We start from the raw sequence: 16,829 nt of genomic DNA on the forward strand, positions 1-16,829 counted from the left end.
AGGGAGTGAAAGAAAGAGAGCATAGCCGGGCAAGGCACCTAGAAATCAGCATCCCCGCTCTTGGATATCCTTTCATCTGCTCCTCTTTTTTCTTTCTGTTTTTCTCTCTGAGCCGCGGAGCGCAGCGTAGCTTTAATATGCACGCTTGTCTCTCGTTTCTCCCTCTCTCTCTCTCTCTCTTTTTTTTTACGGTTGACCGCCCAAAACGTCGTTTAACTCCGTCGGCACGAATGCACGTGGCGGGTAGAAAATTGTACCGAGGGGATAAAACAAGCAGGCATGACGAATGAAAAGCATCGGACCCGAAAGCGAAGCAATTTTACGTATTGACCTTTGACAGTGCGCGAAAGAGGAAGTGCTGCTGCTTTCGCGCGTAAAGCGCGATCGACCGCAGGCAACAATTAAATCGGCTGAGCGCGCACTTTCGTTTCATTATACTTTCGGCCGGTCCGCGTCACTGAAAAATTCCGCCCGGGATCTGCGGCAAATAGTTGAAAATCGTTTTGCGAATAATCGGGGCGCGTAAAGCTGTTTATTTATGTAAAAGCAGATAGCTAATGACAAAATATTTCACCGTAAAATGAATACAGTTTAGTTAACTCGGCGATTGCGTTTAAAAAATATTCCATTCACCGTTCACACCGGGGGGGGGGGGGGGGGGGGNCTGGTCCGCTTGCTCGCACGTGCGCGCGCTTTTATCCCGTTAAAAGTGCTTGCACATCGGGCTATTTATACGTTGTGCGATCCAATTTAAAAATTTGCGGAAGAGCCGTCAGAATCTTGTAACGCGGAGAGGTCAGAGCGCGCAGAGCGCGGCGTATTTAACCGCGTTAACGTATCGCGATATAATTATTTTCCTCACGCACCAAATATGCAAGCTCGTTAAACGTTATAATGTGGCTCAGTGCGGGCGAATAATGACGCTACTTACGTGTGTTTTAAGGCAGCTTTCACGCTCATTATAAGCCGCAAACCGCGCGAGGTAGGGCACGTAGCGGAACAAAAACCGCGTGTCTCGCGCGGAATTAGCGAATTTCCGACCGAAAAATACACCGCGCATTGTTCTGAAACTAAAAAGTGCCGGCTCTCGCGCTCCGAAAAAAGAATTTATATCAAAATCGTGAAAAACGCGAAAGGAATACAAAGGGGGGGGGGGGNAGGAAAATTAATACGTTATTTTCAGGCTCGTGTATCTTGGTGGAAATATATTTGCCGCAACGGGAATTATTTCGTAGCGCGTGGTGGTTTTCCGACCGGCAATTTTCATAGACGCCAAACGTTTCCCGCCGGTCGAAATTTCGCGAATATCACGAACGATTCGGCCGTGTCGTGTTAATATTATTTAACCTATGGTGCCTGTCCGTACTATCGCTAGGCTAGGTTCTCTGATGTGGTAACGCGGATAAATTTCCGGACGATAACGTGGATCGCGCCGAAATTTAATGGCAAAGCTTTATCGTGAAGTTCAGTAGTTAACGTATACAGGGTGTCCCGGGTTCACCGCATCACTTCCGACATTTAGCAGAGTCCATTTTGCTCGCGAAAGTGGGGGGAGAAAGAGAGAGAGTGCATTCGTATTTTTACAACAATTCATACGTTAATCTCTCGTCGCCGATTGATACAGCAAATAGGTGTATACGCGATCGCATGAAAACATCGCGATAAACTGGTCAACTAGAAATCAGATTGCAGGGACAAGATAATGGTAGGCTAATCGTAGATTAGCTACTCCGCAGTACGAAGTAATTAACGGTCGATCGCAGATACTCGGGCTCAATTAAATGGACAACCGTTGCTGACGCAGGTAATTAACGCAACCGAATGTACGCCTTAGTGTGTAACGAAGATAATTTCGCCCGGCCCGCCGACGCGCGTATCGTTATTATTGAATATAAAGTTGCGCGCGTGTGTGTCACAAGAACGCCATGCAATTTTTTCCACCTATTAGGTCGCTTCGTTTAATTTGCAGAAATCAAAATAATAGCGATGCTTTTAGTTTGTAAATATACGAAATTAATTGAGAGCGATCGTATGTTCACAAGTCTCAAACTATGAATTCATAAAAAAAAAAGATAATGAAATTCTTTCTCGTAATTCGTTTAAATAGAACATAAAAATGAGTGAAAATTAGTAAAAATTGGGATAACGCGGCCGTTAAATTAATCGTTATTAACCGAGTAGAAACGCGGTCAACAAATAAATTGTCAAACAAAGATATCACGAGTTCAAAACCCTCGCAAGGATCGATCTGATAGCGAGTAATGAAGTTTCTACAAATAATCTACCGCAGTCTCTCTGTGTGTGAAATCGAGCAGATCAGATTTGGAGATGTTACCAGGATTAAATCTATACCTCGTACACGTTGAGTGCACAAACCGAAGTTTGCGGTTAGGCGATTATTCGTTTTGGGATTGATGTCGAATTGTCGTACCAGTTGAAAACTAAATTGACCAAAAACTAACAGTGATTGTCATTTACAATCATCATTGGAAAGATATTTATGCACAATTTCAGACACCTTATTGTCACTTACTTTGTCGGTTTAATGAAGCTTAACCATAACATTCATGTTACAGAAAAGTACTAGGCGATCTGTTTAATACCATTTGTTTTACATATTTTAGTAGTTCTATTAATAATTAAAATTCCTTTAGAATATTTCACATTGACGTTGTCAACCTACCCGAATTGAAATTTTGATCTTACATTAATCCTGCAAGTTTTGTTAAACTTGAAGGAGCAATGGAAAATTTCGAGAAATAATACAAATTCTTTAACTATATAATTCTATTGTTTTTAGTACTTTCATTGTTAATTTTTTTTATTGTTGGAGATTCCGATAAGATCTGCCGAGAAAAGATATATAAAGGAGAGAGTTGTAAAAACAAAGATAAAAGTTACGTACCCAGTAATGTCTTGTATTAATAAAAATTTAAATTTGACTGGGTGCAATAACTTGCAATCCATAAAAAGTCTTATTAGGCATACCATCACTTGGAAGATTTACATTAAATTCTATAAGGCCGATATTTATTGTTATAACTTATTTACAATATTTCGAAATATATTTCACGACAAATTTGTATTTATAGGTCGTTCATTTGATTGTTTGGATACTTCTTGCTGTGTAAAATAAGTATAAATGCAGAGAGCTGTCTCGAGTAGAGATTCATGAAATTATAATTGTCAAGTAATGACAAACTGCGAACGCCGGCTTAAATTTCGATTCGGGTTTCGATCTCTTCATTCTCGTCAAGTTCGTTAAACGTCCGTTGAAGCCGGAAATCTTCCATATAATAAATGATTTCATGCACCTGGAAATGTACGATGCATCACTGTCTACGTCTCGCCGTTCTGTGTCCTTCGTCCTGGCTTTCCGATCCAGTATCCTGCTCCCCGTTGCTCCCTCGTAGCACTCCGGATGCTCTCACATGACACTGACATTGGCACTGGTATTGACATTCGCGTAAATGCGATTATTCGATCGAAGGAACGCGGATCGAAGTTAGTTAACGCGATTCCGATGAGAATTCCATTCAATATTTTAAGAGTCGACGGGAAATAACAACTTGAAATTCAACCCGGCTTTCAGAGAGTCCGTCATTATTTGAAAAATTATAATTTAACAGTTGTAGTTTCATTCTCTTTAATTATTCGTTGTTTATACTTGTATATTTTTATGCACGTCGCGTAATTTGCATAGTTCAACTGTTATACAAAATTACGAATTGTTTTATATTCGTATGAAAAGTTTTCACATTATGCGGACGTTTGTTCATGAGGAAAACTTAATATTTTAATAATAAATTATTAATAATATATTCTCATTGTGCGGAAACGTTACTTGCTCATTCTTCGTAACGAGATAAATTTTCGCGAATACACATGGTGTCCCAAACCGTTTCCATGGTGTGCAGGTAGAACGTGTGAAACTGAGCAGAAAGGTCATGTAAGTCATTTTGTAAAATTCGTAGTAGTTTGTGAGGAATTAATTATTTTTTCTGAGCTAATGAGGGCACCCGAGAACGGTTTGGGACACCCTGTATAAATTGAAAAAGGTTTCTTTCGCTCTTCCTCCTCCCCTTTTCTCTCTTTCTAAAATTCTCGCTATTCTTTTGTCGTTCTGCATGCGATACGCAGCGCCGCAGCAAAAGGTTCATCAAATGCAGGAACCCACGGATTTCTCGACCGCTCGTCGCTTCTAACGTCGCGACGTCACGTTCCGCCGGCGGAAATTACTCGTTATGCCCGCGAGAGTCGTGGGACAAGAGTCCGACGGGGACGGTTAGGTAGTACGATGGTGATCGGCGTCAGAAGGCGGATAAACCTATATCCCCTTTCCAAACCTCCGACTCCTCCGTCCCTGTAATGACTAACAACCCCCCGCGAGTCGCCGGAACAATGGAAACAATACAGTGATATGAGAAAGCCGGTTTGCATTGTCGGACAAACCACAGACAGGGCTCCTCATTTTACCTCTCCTCGCGTACCCCCTGTTCTCCTCCTCCTGCCGGTCCATCTCTATCCGTGCATCCAGCATCTATCCGTCCTTTCTCTCCTTCTCCTTCCCCTCTCTTTCTCTCTCTCTCTCTCTCTCTTTCTCTTCTCTCTCGACACGCTTGTCTCCCTTTGTACCCCAACATAGCCGCATTTCGTCTGTTTCAACGCGCGCGTAGACTTCGGACTTAACTTTCTCGTCTTTCTCTCACCGCCCAGTCGGTAAAGAGAATTGTGTAACGCTGAATGAGCGGTTGATTCCGGAGCGGAGACTGCTCCATTTGACGATTCTTCCGCTCTTTGTACTAACGCAGGCTTCGCCAAGGGCTTTACCCACTTATCTACCTATCCTTTATCGATAATTAGCCAGAGATGCTTCGTCATTACCCGCGGTGACTTTTGGAAACTACGAACGTCGGGGTGGAAGTTGAAATCCCGGAGGTAGTTTGTGCGATACGTATTATATAACGAAAACATAGAAGTTCGAATGTGTCCAGTTAAATTCATTATAGATACTCGGTGTGGAATCATGCCGTTGAATATTTGAAGGATAATGCGATTCCAGGTCATTTAAATGTCGAGAATCGCGAGAAAGTGTATAAAATTGTCGTGTATAATTGTATCACGTAAATATTTCCCACGTTTCTGTTTTTATCTCATTCTCAGTCAGTTACCATTACGATTGCAAAGGTGTTATCACAACCCATTTAGAGGTAAGTAATGTGAAAGTAAATTTGAGACAATCTTCCCTGACGCATTCAAAAAGGAAAAAAAGACAATAATGCGAGTCCAGGTTATTCAAATATCAAGAATCGCGAATAAGTGCATAAAATTGTCACGCATAAACATGTCGCGTCAATATCTCCGACGTCTCTATCTTGCCATTACAATTTCAAAGATATTATCATTTAGAAATAAAAAAATAATCTGGAGGTAAGAAAGAAAGTAAGAAAGGAGCAAGGAAGAGAAACGAAAAGAATAATACAAAATATAATATCATAATAACATTATAATATAATAATATAAAAAATCCAATCGCGCCGTCGGCGTTTCATCAAACGTTCTAACGACATTATTCCGCGGAAGGACACGGGGTGGTCCAGGACGTGAATAGAAGCGAACACTCGAGGCGTTTTAAAAAAAGGGGGCTAAATTCCCGAAGGATGTTGACGGAAAACATTATACGGCTGGTCGCTGCGCCCTTGTCTCGTTCCGGTCTCTTCAGTGGCTACTGAAGAAGAAGCGGCACAAGTGCGCGTCTTCGGGTGTACGCTCGCGATGACGTCGAGGGTTGACGAGGTGTTACGATAGTAGCCTACTCGTCTCTCTCGTATCGCCTACGACAGCCAACGTGGCTGGCGATCGCGCGTGCCCTCTCTTTCCGTCGTGCGGCCTCACTGAGCGCGTCCGGAGAGGGTGTGCAGTCGAGTACGTGCCAAGTTGCATGCAGCCCTTAGTTGCGCGCTCGTTCATCCCTCTACTCGCCGTCCATTGTTTAGCCATGTCGATGAGCCAGTGTATCCTGAACGCATTTGGCTCGCGCCCAATTAACTCTTAGTTCGTCCCTGCTCACGTGTCTTTTTACGTAATCTATTCGTTTTACGGCGGTGAAAGTAAGAAGTACTTCTTCGATCGCGTCGATATTTTACATGTCGCAAAAACGTGTACGTTTTTTTTACGAGAGGATATATTTTCTTCATTAATTATGTGGGGGGGAGGGGGGCTGTTGTATCTTGGATCTATTGTACGTTGTACAACCCATGTCGAATTCAGCTATTGAACTCCATTGTGTAGCGGAGTGAGCCATCGAGGAGTGGGATTGTTCCACTCGTAGAAAAGGATGCACATATTCCGAATATATCCTTATCTTCGTCATAATAGTATGCACAAAAGAGACGGATGTTTTTTTCAATCTATTCATTTATCCTTTTCTCCGGCGAGCTGCAGATCTCCGGGGAAAAATATTTCGCCGGCACAATAAATTGTCAGTTACTATAAGGAGAGCAAAAGAATTTATTCGACCAGCAGAAAGATTTGTTAAGAGTATTAATTTCTGTTGTCCCCACAATAACTAACAACTTGCTGTGCTAGCGAAATTACTTTTTCCGTGTATAGTCTAATACAAGGAAGGCGCACTCCAATACTATGGAGTCTAATTATTTCAGCACTATTTAGTGATTTTCTTACGTTTTGTTAATACGATAATTCATTGTGTTTCTCGCCATAGATAAGAACTCTAGCGTGGTAAACGCAATGAATTGTAAAATGCAAAATCGCTAGATAGCGCTGAAATCGAAGTGGCTCCAAGGTAAAGCACCTTCTCCTATGATAAAATAATTTTTCTTGAAAAGTCGAGGGTTTATCAGGAATACGTCACCGACGAACATGAGATTTCATTTCACACCGAGTGAGGAAGGGGAAGGGGGGCTTGTCGCGTCTCGGTGTCGCTAGACGAGAGGTAAAATTTTGCACGATTAATCTCCCCCGACGCATCCCTTGGCAGTCGCGTTTGTAATCCCATCTTGTCCAAGGCGGATTCGAGAGTCCAAGATCATATTTCTGATATATATATATATATATATATATATATATATATATATATATATATNCGCAGGGCGACCGACGTCGTACGTCAGACGGTTATACGGTAGCGGAATTATAACGCGAACTCCGAGAACTCTCGGAAGATGAAGAGTTAACTTTTTATGCGAGGCCGCCTTCTTTCCTTCCTTCCTTCCTTCCGCGGGGAAATGATTACGGAGCCCGGAGAATGTAGGTCGCAAGATATATCCAATCGCAGGTCTGCAGTGCACTGGCTATTCTGGCGATGGTGGAGTACGCGCGGCGCTTAAGATTCGAAAGCAGCTCGCTAGCTGTAGGGAATGGAGGATAGAAAGAGAGAGGGAGAGAGGGGGGGAGAGGAAGGGAGGAAAAGAGAGAGTGAGAGAGAGAGAAAGAGGAAAGGATAAGGTAGGAAGTAAATCTTTGCCGGATACTACAGCTTTTATGGGAGAGTCCACGATTTTCTTTTTCGAGAAAACGATAACTTTCCGGATTCGAACGTGCGCGTCCGAGAGACGATGTCATGAGGGAGGGGAATCCTAGCCCCTTACTAGAAACGCTGCTTTAGCTTATAGAAGATAAGTAATCAAGATTTAAGTTCGCTGGGCGCGTAATAGAGAGAGAGAGAGAGAGAATTGCCAGAACAAGTGTTCATTGCAAAATCGGTCGAATAACTCTCTCAACGTGTCGCCTCCTTCGGCCACTAAGAGTGCTAAAACGATTCCGGGGTCCACGCCAGATAAAAGGAAAAGCGCGCATTCTCGTGGCAGGGCGATTAACATACTCTGTGTCTCGCTTTACTTGTTCGAGGTCGATGATTGATACATGAAATAACAAACATACCCGCTTGCTATACGTAATACTACGTAATACTACGCAGTTGCGATTTATTTCCATAATTATACAATTTTCCAGCCGGTGCGGAAAGTATGTCAGAACTCAGGGCTCGTTAGCGGTTCCGCGCGACTCAGAAGCGGCTGAAACACGTGGCTTTTGCATCGATCGTGATTTCGTCGAACGCGCGCCCACACACACATGGAAGTACGCCGCGAATGCGCGCGTCATTCGTTGCACGTTCTGCGGGATATTCTGTACTTGGTTGGGCTGGCTTCCAGATGAGCAATGCTGGACGGAATGCGGAATACATCGCAACCGGCCGGCATTCCTACTTAAATCAACATAACTCGGGTGATGAATGGTTAACAGGCTTCGAGGAGAGGGGGGAGGGGACGCAATGCGCTCCATTTATGGAAGCTATTACGGCCGAATTTCAGCGTTAAATGTATGATTTATGGCCGAGCGTATTATCTTCGTTCATGTCCGTCGACGATACAGTGCGCGCGTCCCACCGCACACCCAACACGCCACCCCCTCGCTCTCTGCTCGACTCCCCCCTCCTCCCCCTCCCCCCTTCTCCGCAGAAAATTACTTCGCATTCGGCCGGCGGGAGCGAAAAATCTACCGCCGAGTGTCCATTCGCCGACACCGTGATTAATGCGTTTCTGATTGTTATTCGTAATGCTAGAGAATTTATGGCGCATTAGAATTACGAAGTAAAACGCTGCGCGCCGGGGCACCGTGACGGCGGTCTCCGCGCTCGGCTGAAACGGCGCCTACGAGTGGGAAGATTGGCGCGGGCGCGTTGCGACTCGCGGTGCGCGGAATTTTCCGGCGGAATTGCGAATACCCGAGGCCGAGCGATGGAAATTTCAGAGCGTATTTAAAGTTGCAGTTGCGCCGCGATGCGGAACGAATAATGAACTGCGGATGGAAGGAAATCCGCGAGATATGTATTCGGGCGGTAATCTTAATTGAATGTGGCTAAGAGGCTTGTACGCGCGTCTGTGCGTGTGTGTGTGTGCGTGCGATGCACGCGACCGAGCCGTGTGGTGTGTATATCCGGCGTTTTCCGCTTCCGCTTTCAGGTTCCGACGCCTCCTACGAGACGCAGGGGCCCAGCTTCGTGACGGAACCGTCATCCAGGGTGGAGTTCACGAATGTGAACGGCGGCAGGGTAGACTGCACCGTGCGGGGGAATCCGTTGCCGACTGTCGACTGGCTGGCGGCGGACGGCAGCAGTATAAGCAACATACCCGGTATCAGGCATGTCCTTGGCAACGGGACGATTCACTTTCCCGGTTTCGAGGCCGAGGCCTTCCGGCAGGATGTCCACTGGGCCATTTATAAATGCTCGGCCGTCAACAGCGTCGGCGCCATCGTTAGCAGAGACGTCACTGTCAGAGCAGGTATGTCAACGGTGAAACTTCTCGCTCGTTATCTGCATCGTGCGGTCTCTCCTCACGTTCTCCGTCGTTTTCGTCGTCGCTTGCTGTCGACTGCGTCGTCATATCCTTCGCACGTAGGTCGGCACATAGACGACGCTGCACCGTAGGCGAGCGCGTGCGCGCGTCTATCGCGCGTACTCACGTTCACGGCTCACGGATTCGATCGCTGTTAGTCTAGCGACAGATGAGATGAAATTTCCTTCTCACGTTTACGTATCGCGTGTCACACCGTCGTCGTGGCCGACGTCGTTAAGTAACGAGGTGCTCTCTCTCTCCCTCCCTCCCTCCCTCCCTCCCCGGCATCTGGAGTAATCGAAGCGCACGATCGAATGGCTAAACGCCTGTGAACGCACAGGGTTTTCTATTTAAACCTCGCAGCATACACCCGAGGTCGTCCTTAATCCCGCACAGTTAAAAATGCCGATACTTTATTTCTTTTTCGCTTTCAACTCCTAGAGATGATTTTCCTTTCCATACTTCGTACTATTGCTTCTCGGCAATTTTCGTTCTTACTCTGTTACAGGGATTTCTTTTTATTATGAGAAATATGAGAGACTGGAGTCAATTTTGACTCTAAGTGGATCGTATGCAACTAGTATGTTTTTAACATTTTGATTTTACCAAGCGTTACAACACATCGTTTAGATGTAAAATCATGTTTAATGTAAGAAAGCTTGCATTTTGTGTGTAAAAAATATACAGAGATACGTAATTCCAGAGCAGAGGTGAGCGGTGAGAGTTAAGGGAAAAAAACATGGTTTTCGCGGACATAGTCTCGAACCGCTCCAATGTCAGATATCACATGTTGAAGGTTGCATCAATTATTAGAGCGTGGTCGACGAGTTTAAATAACGAGTTTTCCGTTCCTCTCTCTCTATCTCTCTCTCTTTCTCTCTGCGGCGAAATTCGGAGTAATAATTGAGTGGCTAAGAGCCAAAACCGCAGTTTTTTGTTTCATTTAAGGGAATCCGTGGCTTCCGACAACCATGATTCCAGATCGAACGTTAGGTATATATCGCGTGTTGGGCGATTAAATAAATCACTTACCGTACGAGATAATCGTCGGCGATTTAAATAATGAGACTTTCTGCTCGCGATCAGATCTGGCGCCCCAATTTAAGTGGATAAGAGCTGTACGCTGTCAGACCGGGGCCTCTAACACCCTATTAATTTCCGACACGCTCCATTGAACGTAACAGAATTTCTACACGGGAATTTTCATTAATATTTGTTCACACTTTACACAAGAGGAACGTGGCCCCTCGCGCGCGCGCGTGTTCGCGATCTCGGATCGCGCGAATTGATGAAAATTGCGTTTCGCGCGCGCCTTCGCCGCGCTTCGTCACTGAAATCATGTTAACGGCAGAGCAGATCCGTCTACGGAACGGATTCTTTTTGCTGCTGGGCCGGCGCGATACCTTTCCAAAACTCGCGTCTACGAGAGTATCGAAGTAGAAGACGACGACGAGAGAGAAAGCGGCGGGGACGGATAAATGGAGTAAAAGGAGGCCGCGAGGCGCCTTCAAAAATAGAGCTTCCGCCGGGTCAACGAACCGGAAGATATCTTATCGACCTAATACGCCCGTAAATCATCGTCGCGTGAACGCAGCCCATACCTTTTCAGATTCATGCCTGGTACTGCTCTGCCGCGTCAGCTCCTAGTCTCCGCCTCAGCCATTTTCTTTTTGCTCATCTTCCACGGTCTCATCCTTCCACGGCCTTCCAAGCCCGTCTCTCCTCGGCTACGCTGCCCGACGATTTCGGCGCACACTTCGTCTTCTTCGAGAAAAATCTCTCCCGCTCGTGGACACGTTTCCTCCTTGTTTTGGAAACAAAACTGATATGATTGCGTGCGCGCGATCGCTCGAGCGACGTTGTTGCCGCTTACCGCCGGAAACGTAGCTTTTCTCCCCTCCCTGCCCTGTCGAAGAGTACTCGTACGTAATCGCGATGTCTCGTTGCGAGAGAGAGAGAGAGAGAGAGAGAGAGAGACGGAAAAAACGAGAGAGACAGTGCGCGTAACATCATGCGGAAGTTTTGTTGCTTCTGCAAGCTTGGCTCCGCGGCGAAGAAAGCTTTTAGCAGTTGACGTCCAAGAGAGCGAGTCTCGTAAACTTCGTTTACGATTTCTAGTTGAGTCCGAGGTGGTCTATTAATTATTTCGCGGATATCGGGCTGGTTCTGAAGAGATGGTATATTTCGCTTGTTAGTGGTACACGCTCGATCGAAATACATGTCTCGCGGGAATAACCTACGGACGTATCTCCGCAGAATTATGAGATGAACCGGCCATTATTTTCGTCGTTTCTTGGCATGTCGCGTCGTCGGCCGTTTCGGACGAAGCAGAATTAACTACGACGAGAGACGATGAGAAGAATAACCATCGACGAGGTATTACTTGCAAGTAGAGTAAGAGATATAAACAGAGAAGCAATATTGAGCTCGAAATATCGATAGTTGCTGGATATATACCGAAAGTCAGCTATTTTTCTTCTATGATGATACTTAAGACTTTCGCACACGAATCGACGTAACTGTAAACATAAACTGTAAACATAAGACATGAATTCAAGCTGAAGAAATAATCAGAATTCCTTTAGGTTCGTGTACTCTAGAAAAAGATGGAAGTGACGATGTGACTAGGACTTAAATCGAGTAATTAGAATTCCAATCTGTCTAATCCTAGTTACTTCTGCGATCAGATTTATCGTCAAAGAGAGAGAGAAAGAGAGATTCTATTTTTCTCTAGAGTACATAAATCTAAAGCAATATCCTGATTAGTTCTTCAGCCTAGATTTACGTCTACTTATGGTTATGTCAATTCGTGTGCGAAAGCTTTTAGGTCGGGAGCATACATAGAAAAACTTAAGTAGTGAGACTTAAGCAGTTAAGAAACTGACCAACCACAGTCGATTGTTCTCAAACCATAAAGAGAATAGTCGATTGATCGATTTGCTTGCTGCTTACGTCTTACTGTTTACGTTTACTGTTTACGTTTGTCCACGTACCACTAACCTTAGAGCAAGCGAGTGAGCGGAAGTGAGAGAAGAAAGATGGATAAGAAAGGTTACGTTGCAAGAAGGAGGGTAAACCTCAATAATTAGTCTCATTAAGAATACTCTCCCCATACTTTGTACAGCTGCTGGGCGCATTGAAGAAGAATTTGTTGTGATATACCAAAATTATAAGAGAAAAAACATAGCGCGCAGGTCATGTGACCTAGGAAATTAATCAAACCGGTCCCGCCCGACGTTGCTTCTTTATTTATATTTAGGATTCCATTTGCAAGGGCGTTCAGGCTAAATGTCGTCGTTCGATATACGATAGGTCATTTTGCAACCATGCACGCGGTGCACACACACACACACACACGGTAGTTGTACCATTTCGACGCGGGTCGGACGAATAGCGAACGCCGTGCTTCAGAAGTTCACGTTTGCCGTTTGTTCGACAATGGCTCGCGTTACGAACATTTTTGTGTTCGGTCGAATGCTCCCCCCGCTCGTTATTTATTTTAACGAAACGAACAAACAATACAGTACAGTAGTCGACATACTCGAGGATTCGTAGATTTTGCTGTTCTTTGTTTGCCGTACCCGCCGTACGATGTACAGCGACCCCGAAAGGCAAACGTTGCGACGTTGCATTACTCCCCGCGTATATACAAGGCGTTGCCTTATACCGAGAAAATGAGGAAGTTTAACGACCGTACCGGTGCTCTTTTATAAAAACTACAGGAACCGTGCGTCGCTTGCCTTTACGGTACAAGACAGTCACGTTTTCCCAACCCTCGCGAACTTGGCAGCTCATCGTTTGAAGATAACTGGAATGTGCGTGCCCGCGTTACGACTTTCTCGCGAATTTCGCACCGCAAGTTTTACACGCGAGAGCGATCATGTTACTCGATCTGCCGGGATACATTATCCCCGCTAACTATTCATTACGCCTCGCGAACAATGAATTATCGCTTTAATTATACGCGATCGGAGGACTGTTGCTGGTAATATCGAGAAAGGAGCGGGTAGATCGACGAAAACCGCCTCTGTTCAAACAAATCGCATGCATTAAGCAAATTACGCCCCGACGCGATAGAAAACTGTCTCGACTCGTCGCAATTATCGAATGAGTCGGTGATTTGTCGCGGCAAACATATAATTTGTCCAATCGACGCACGCGATTGATGTTTGTTCGAACGAATTTCACTCACCGCCCGGAGAGTCGGGCTTTCGTAGATTCAACCTTTTTCAGCTTTTTCCTGTGTTTTTTTTTTTTCACAAGGGCGGTTCCCCCGGTTTGCGCGGAATATGCAATTTTCGTTGTTCCGCCCGAGTCCATTACGCTCTTCAATTTCTAAGCGTAACGCGGAAACGTACCTGATAATATTGCCCGCACTCGAGATCTTAAAACGTCGCCTCCGCGTAGATTCGTCGTCGTGTAATCACGTCACCGCGACAAAAGCTCTTCGAGACTTTCGCATAAAATCCGACTTGTCGAAAAAGTCGCGGTTTTCGGGCGAGCTACTCGTTTCTAACGGATGATTCTCAGAGAGGATGGATGTGCCCTGATGAAGAGAGCTGGTCGGTGCCGCTTTTGCATGCTTATCTTCCTCTCTCGCTCTTTGATTCTCTCCTCTCTCTCTCTCTCTCTCTTGTTCCCCTTCTGCTCACTCTTCTTCATTCCCGTTTCTCCTTCCTGCTCGTTTCATGGTTTGTAAATATTACCTGCCACGAGACGTCTGCCGAGTTTATGTTCGGCTTGGTTGCCGCGTAACCGAGAGCTGAGCGATACGAAGGGAGAAAGAGAAAGGAAGACAGAGAGGTAGTCATAGAAGGGCGGATGAGGGAAACGCAACGAGAAAGGGAGAGAGAATGGGGGAGCGAGCGAGTGGACGGGCGGGGGCTTGGATGGAGTACGGGCAAACTCACTGAGTTTTTACCCCATTCTGGAGTCTGAGTGCCTCGCTCCGCTGACTCTCGAAACGGGTTGCGGAGGCAGAGCTCCACGCACCACCACACCACAGCGATTCCCTGGCTGCTACCATCGCCCGGTTTCCTATCCTCTTTCTTCTTCTCCCGGCCTCTCTCTCTCTCTCTCTCTCTCTCTCGCTCTCGCTCACTCAGACTCCTGCCTGACTGCCTGCCTCGCCTTCCACGTTCTTTACAACCTTATTCCATCCCCCTCTTAGACATGCCCTTACCAACCTTTCAGCCGAGCCCATCAACTTACGTGGGCTGCTGGGTCAGGGGCGGATCGCGACACGAGATTTCGGATAAGACGACGTCCTTTAGGATTTTCTATTCTGACCGTGTTGTGTCCCTATGCTTATATCAAGCTCTCGTGTGCCTTTTCATTAGCGTGTAACGTCAGCCGCCAGTAGAAATGATGGGGAATGATGCGATTTTACATGAAAAGGAAAAAAAAGGAGGGAAGTTTACGCGGCGCTAGATTTTTCATGTGTGAATTGAGGTTGCTCTTTCTTATAAATATTTTCGTTGGAACCCGCTACACCGTTGATGCGAATAATTCTTTCAAAGGATTCGACCGTCTCTCTAAAACTGGGTGTTCTGCAATACTCGCGTGGGAACATAAGAAATTTATTTCTAAAAACATTTGTACATGTATAAAAAAAATATATATATATGTGTGTGTGTGTGTGTGTGTTAATGCAAATAAAACGGGGGTCTTAATTCCATTATTTATTTATATGAGAAAAGACAGCTGAAAGGTGCACGGTGAAGTAACGTTAATTAACGCACAGGTTCTTCTCATCTTTCCGCAGTGCTAAATACTCAGCCATTGTGTTCCTTGTATTCCCGTTGCCCCATCATTATATTTGTACTAAATTAATGGTAGTTATTTGTTAACTCATTTTATTAACTGGTATAAATTCGACATATCGAATGTACGCAACGAATGTAACGTGCAATGTTTATCCGCAAATATGCGTCGAACAGATCATTAAATGTATAGAGTCGGATGCGCAAAATTACGTCGCGCTTGTATATTGTGGCGTTGTGTTTGTACGGGAGGGTTTCGAGTCGTCAGAAAAGTGAACGTCGTTAGAGGCGCGTGACGGATCGTTCCCGTCCTGCTTCTTATCGGACGGTGCGTTTATTAAGCCGGAACTCGCAATGAGACCCGCCCGGCGACGGCTATGAGCGCGACTCGCGCGACGCCGTTAACGTTCTTACGGTTTCGACGAGAGCCGCTGTACGGGCACAGAGGGGTGAAAATTGTCGTTACGTGTTACAGTGGTGAACCAGCGTTACGACCCGGAAGTGCAAAGTCCCAGCGGCTTCCACGGCAACAACGTACTTATGCGCTGCAACGTGCCCAGTTTTGTTCGCGATCACGTCACGGTCACATCGTGGCTTCAAGAACCAGCTTTCAATATCTATCCCTCTACGTTGGGCGGTAAGCATTATCGACGTGTGACGCTGACGCTGTTGCGTTAGGAACGGCATCCGCCGAAATAAAATATAGACGAACACGCCTGTGGTATGTTGTTTGTGTGTGTGTGTGTGCGCACGCGCGCGCGTTTGATGCGGGGGAGGGGGGTGACGCTTCCTTCAACAATAGGAGAAGCACATCGTACCGTTCTGGAACACTACAAAACCGTTTGTACGCGCGGCTATCGCGCGAGCATCGTTGCATCGTAATAATTAATTGTGTTATTATATTATTGGAAAATGGGAGTTACGTTACATCGCGTCATTTACGCTCGCGCACATATAAACATGTAATTCCCTTCCGATCGATTTAGAACCACCACCACCACCACGATGTGCGACAGCCGCAATGTGTAATTCGAGCCCGATGTGTGTTGTTGTAGATGGCAAATATCATATGCTGCCGACCGGCGAGTTGATGATAATCAATATTACACGAAGCGACGTACAGATGACTTATCGGTGCAGGACGCATCACCGGCTAACTCAGGAAACCGTCGTCAGCAGTAATGTGGGACGCCTGCAACTGACCGGTGAGTGTGTCATAGATTTTTCTCCTCCTCGTACTACACACAGGAATGCTTCCGCCGCGCGCATTCGTTTTTTTTTTAAGGTACTCTTCGACTGGGGCCGCGCTTGATCTTTTATTCCGCGCTCCTAATATATCGAGGCAAAAATCATTCATCGCGATTCGCGAGCGTTTAATACGTTACACCCCTGCATACGACGCGAAACGGGGGCGTCGGATTAAGAATTAACACGTCGTTAAAGTGTAAAATCTTTTTTGCAATTAACCGCAAAATATAACTTGTTAATTATTTTCTCCTTTGAAAGCTCGAAGCCTTTCAATTTTTAATCGTTAATTACGCGAAAACAATTGGGATCTTTCAGCGGTATTTACATCGGCGAGGAAATTTGATTCCATGTTGCAGAATAGATGATTATTTTTTTATGGAAAACAACGGTGTAATAACGCGTGTTTCATCGACGCTTTTCTAACGTTTCCTCCGCGTAATTACGGTGTTGTTGTGTCGTC

The 16,829-nt window shown here is 45.5% G+C and overlaps 1 protein-coding gene across 6 annotated transcripts in view; it reads left to right on the forward strand.

Annotated features, from left to right (window-relative positions):
- Positions 1-16,829, forward strand: part of LOC106750271 (Down syndrome cell adhesion molecule-like protein Dscam2) — a 107,387-nt gene that overhangs the window by 16,732 nt on the left and 73,826 nt on the right. For 5 of the 6 annotated variants that reach the window (XM_014630479.1, XM_014630481.1, XM_014630478.1 and 2 more), the window contains 3 exons: positions 8,985-9,305; positions 15,597-15,758; positions 16,177-16,326. In XM_014630479.1, the coding sequence (XP_014485965.1) occupies positions 8,985-9,305; positions 15,597-15,758; positions 16,177-16,326 (633 nt within the window). Of the gene's footprint in view, positions 1-8,478; positions 8,861-8,984; positions 9,306-15,596; positions 15,759-16,176; positions 16,327-16,829 lie in introns of those variants that run through there. The other variant, XM_014630480.1, reaches the window with a different exon arrangement.

The sequence above is a fragment of the Dinoponera quadriceps genome, unplaced genomic scaffold, assembly GCF_001313825.1.
Source record: "Dinoponera quadriceps isolate SergipeBrazil2010 unplaced genomic scaffold, ASM131382v1 scaffold3676, whole genome shotgun sequence".
Lineage (NCBI taxonomy): Eukaryota > Metazoa > Arthropoda > Insecta > Hymenoptera > Formicidae > Dinoponera > Dinoponera quadriceps.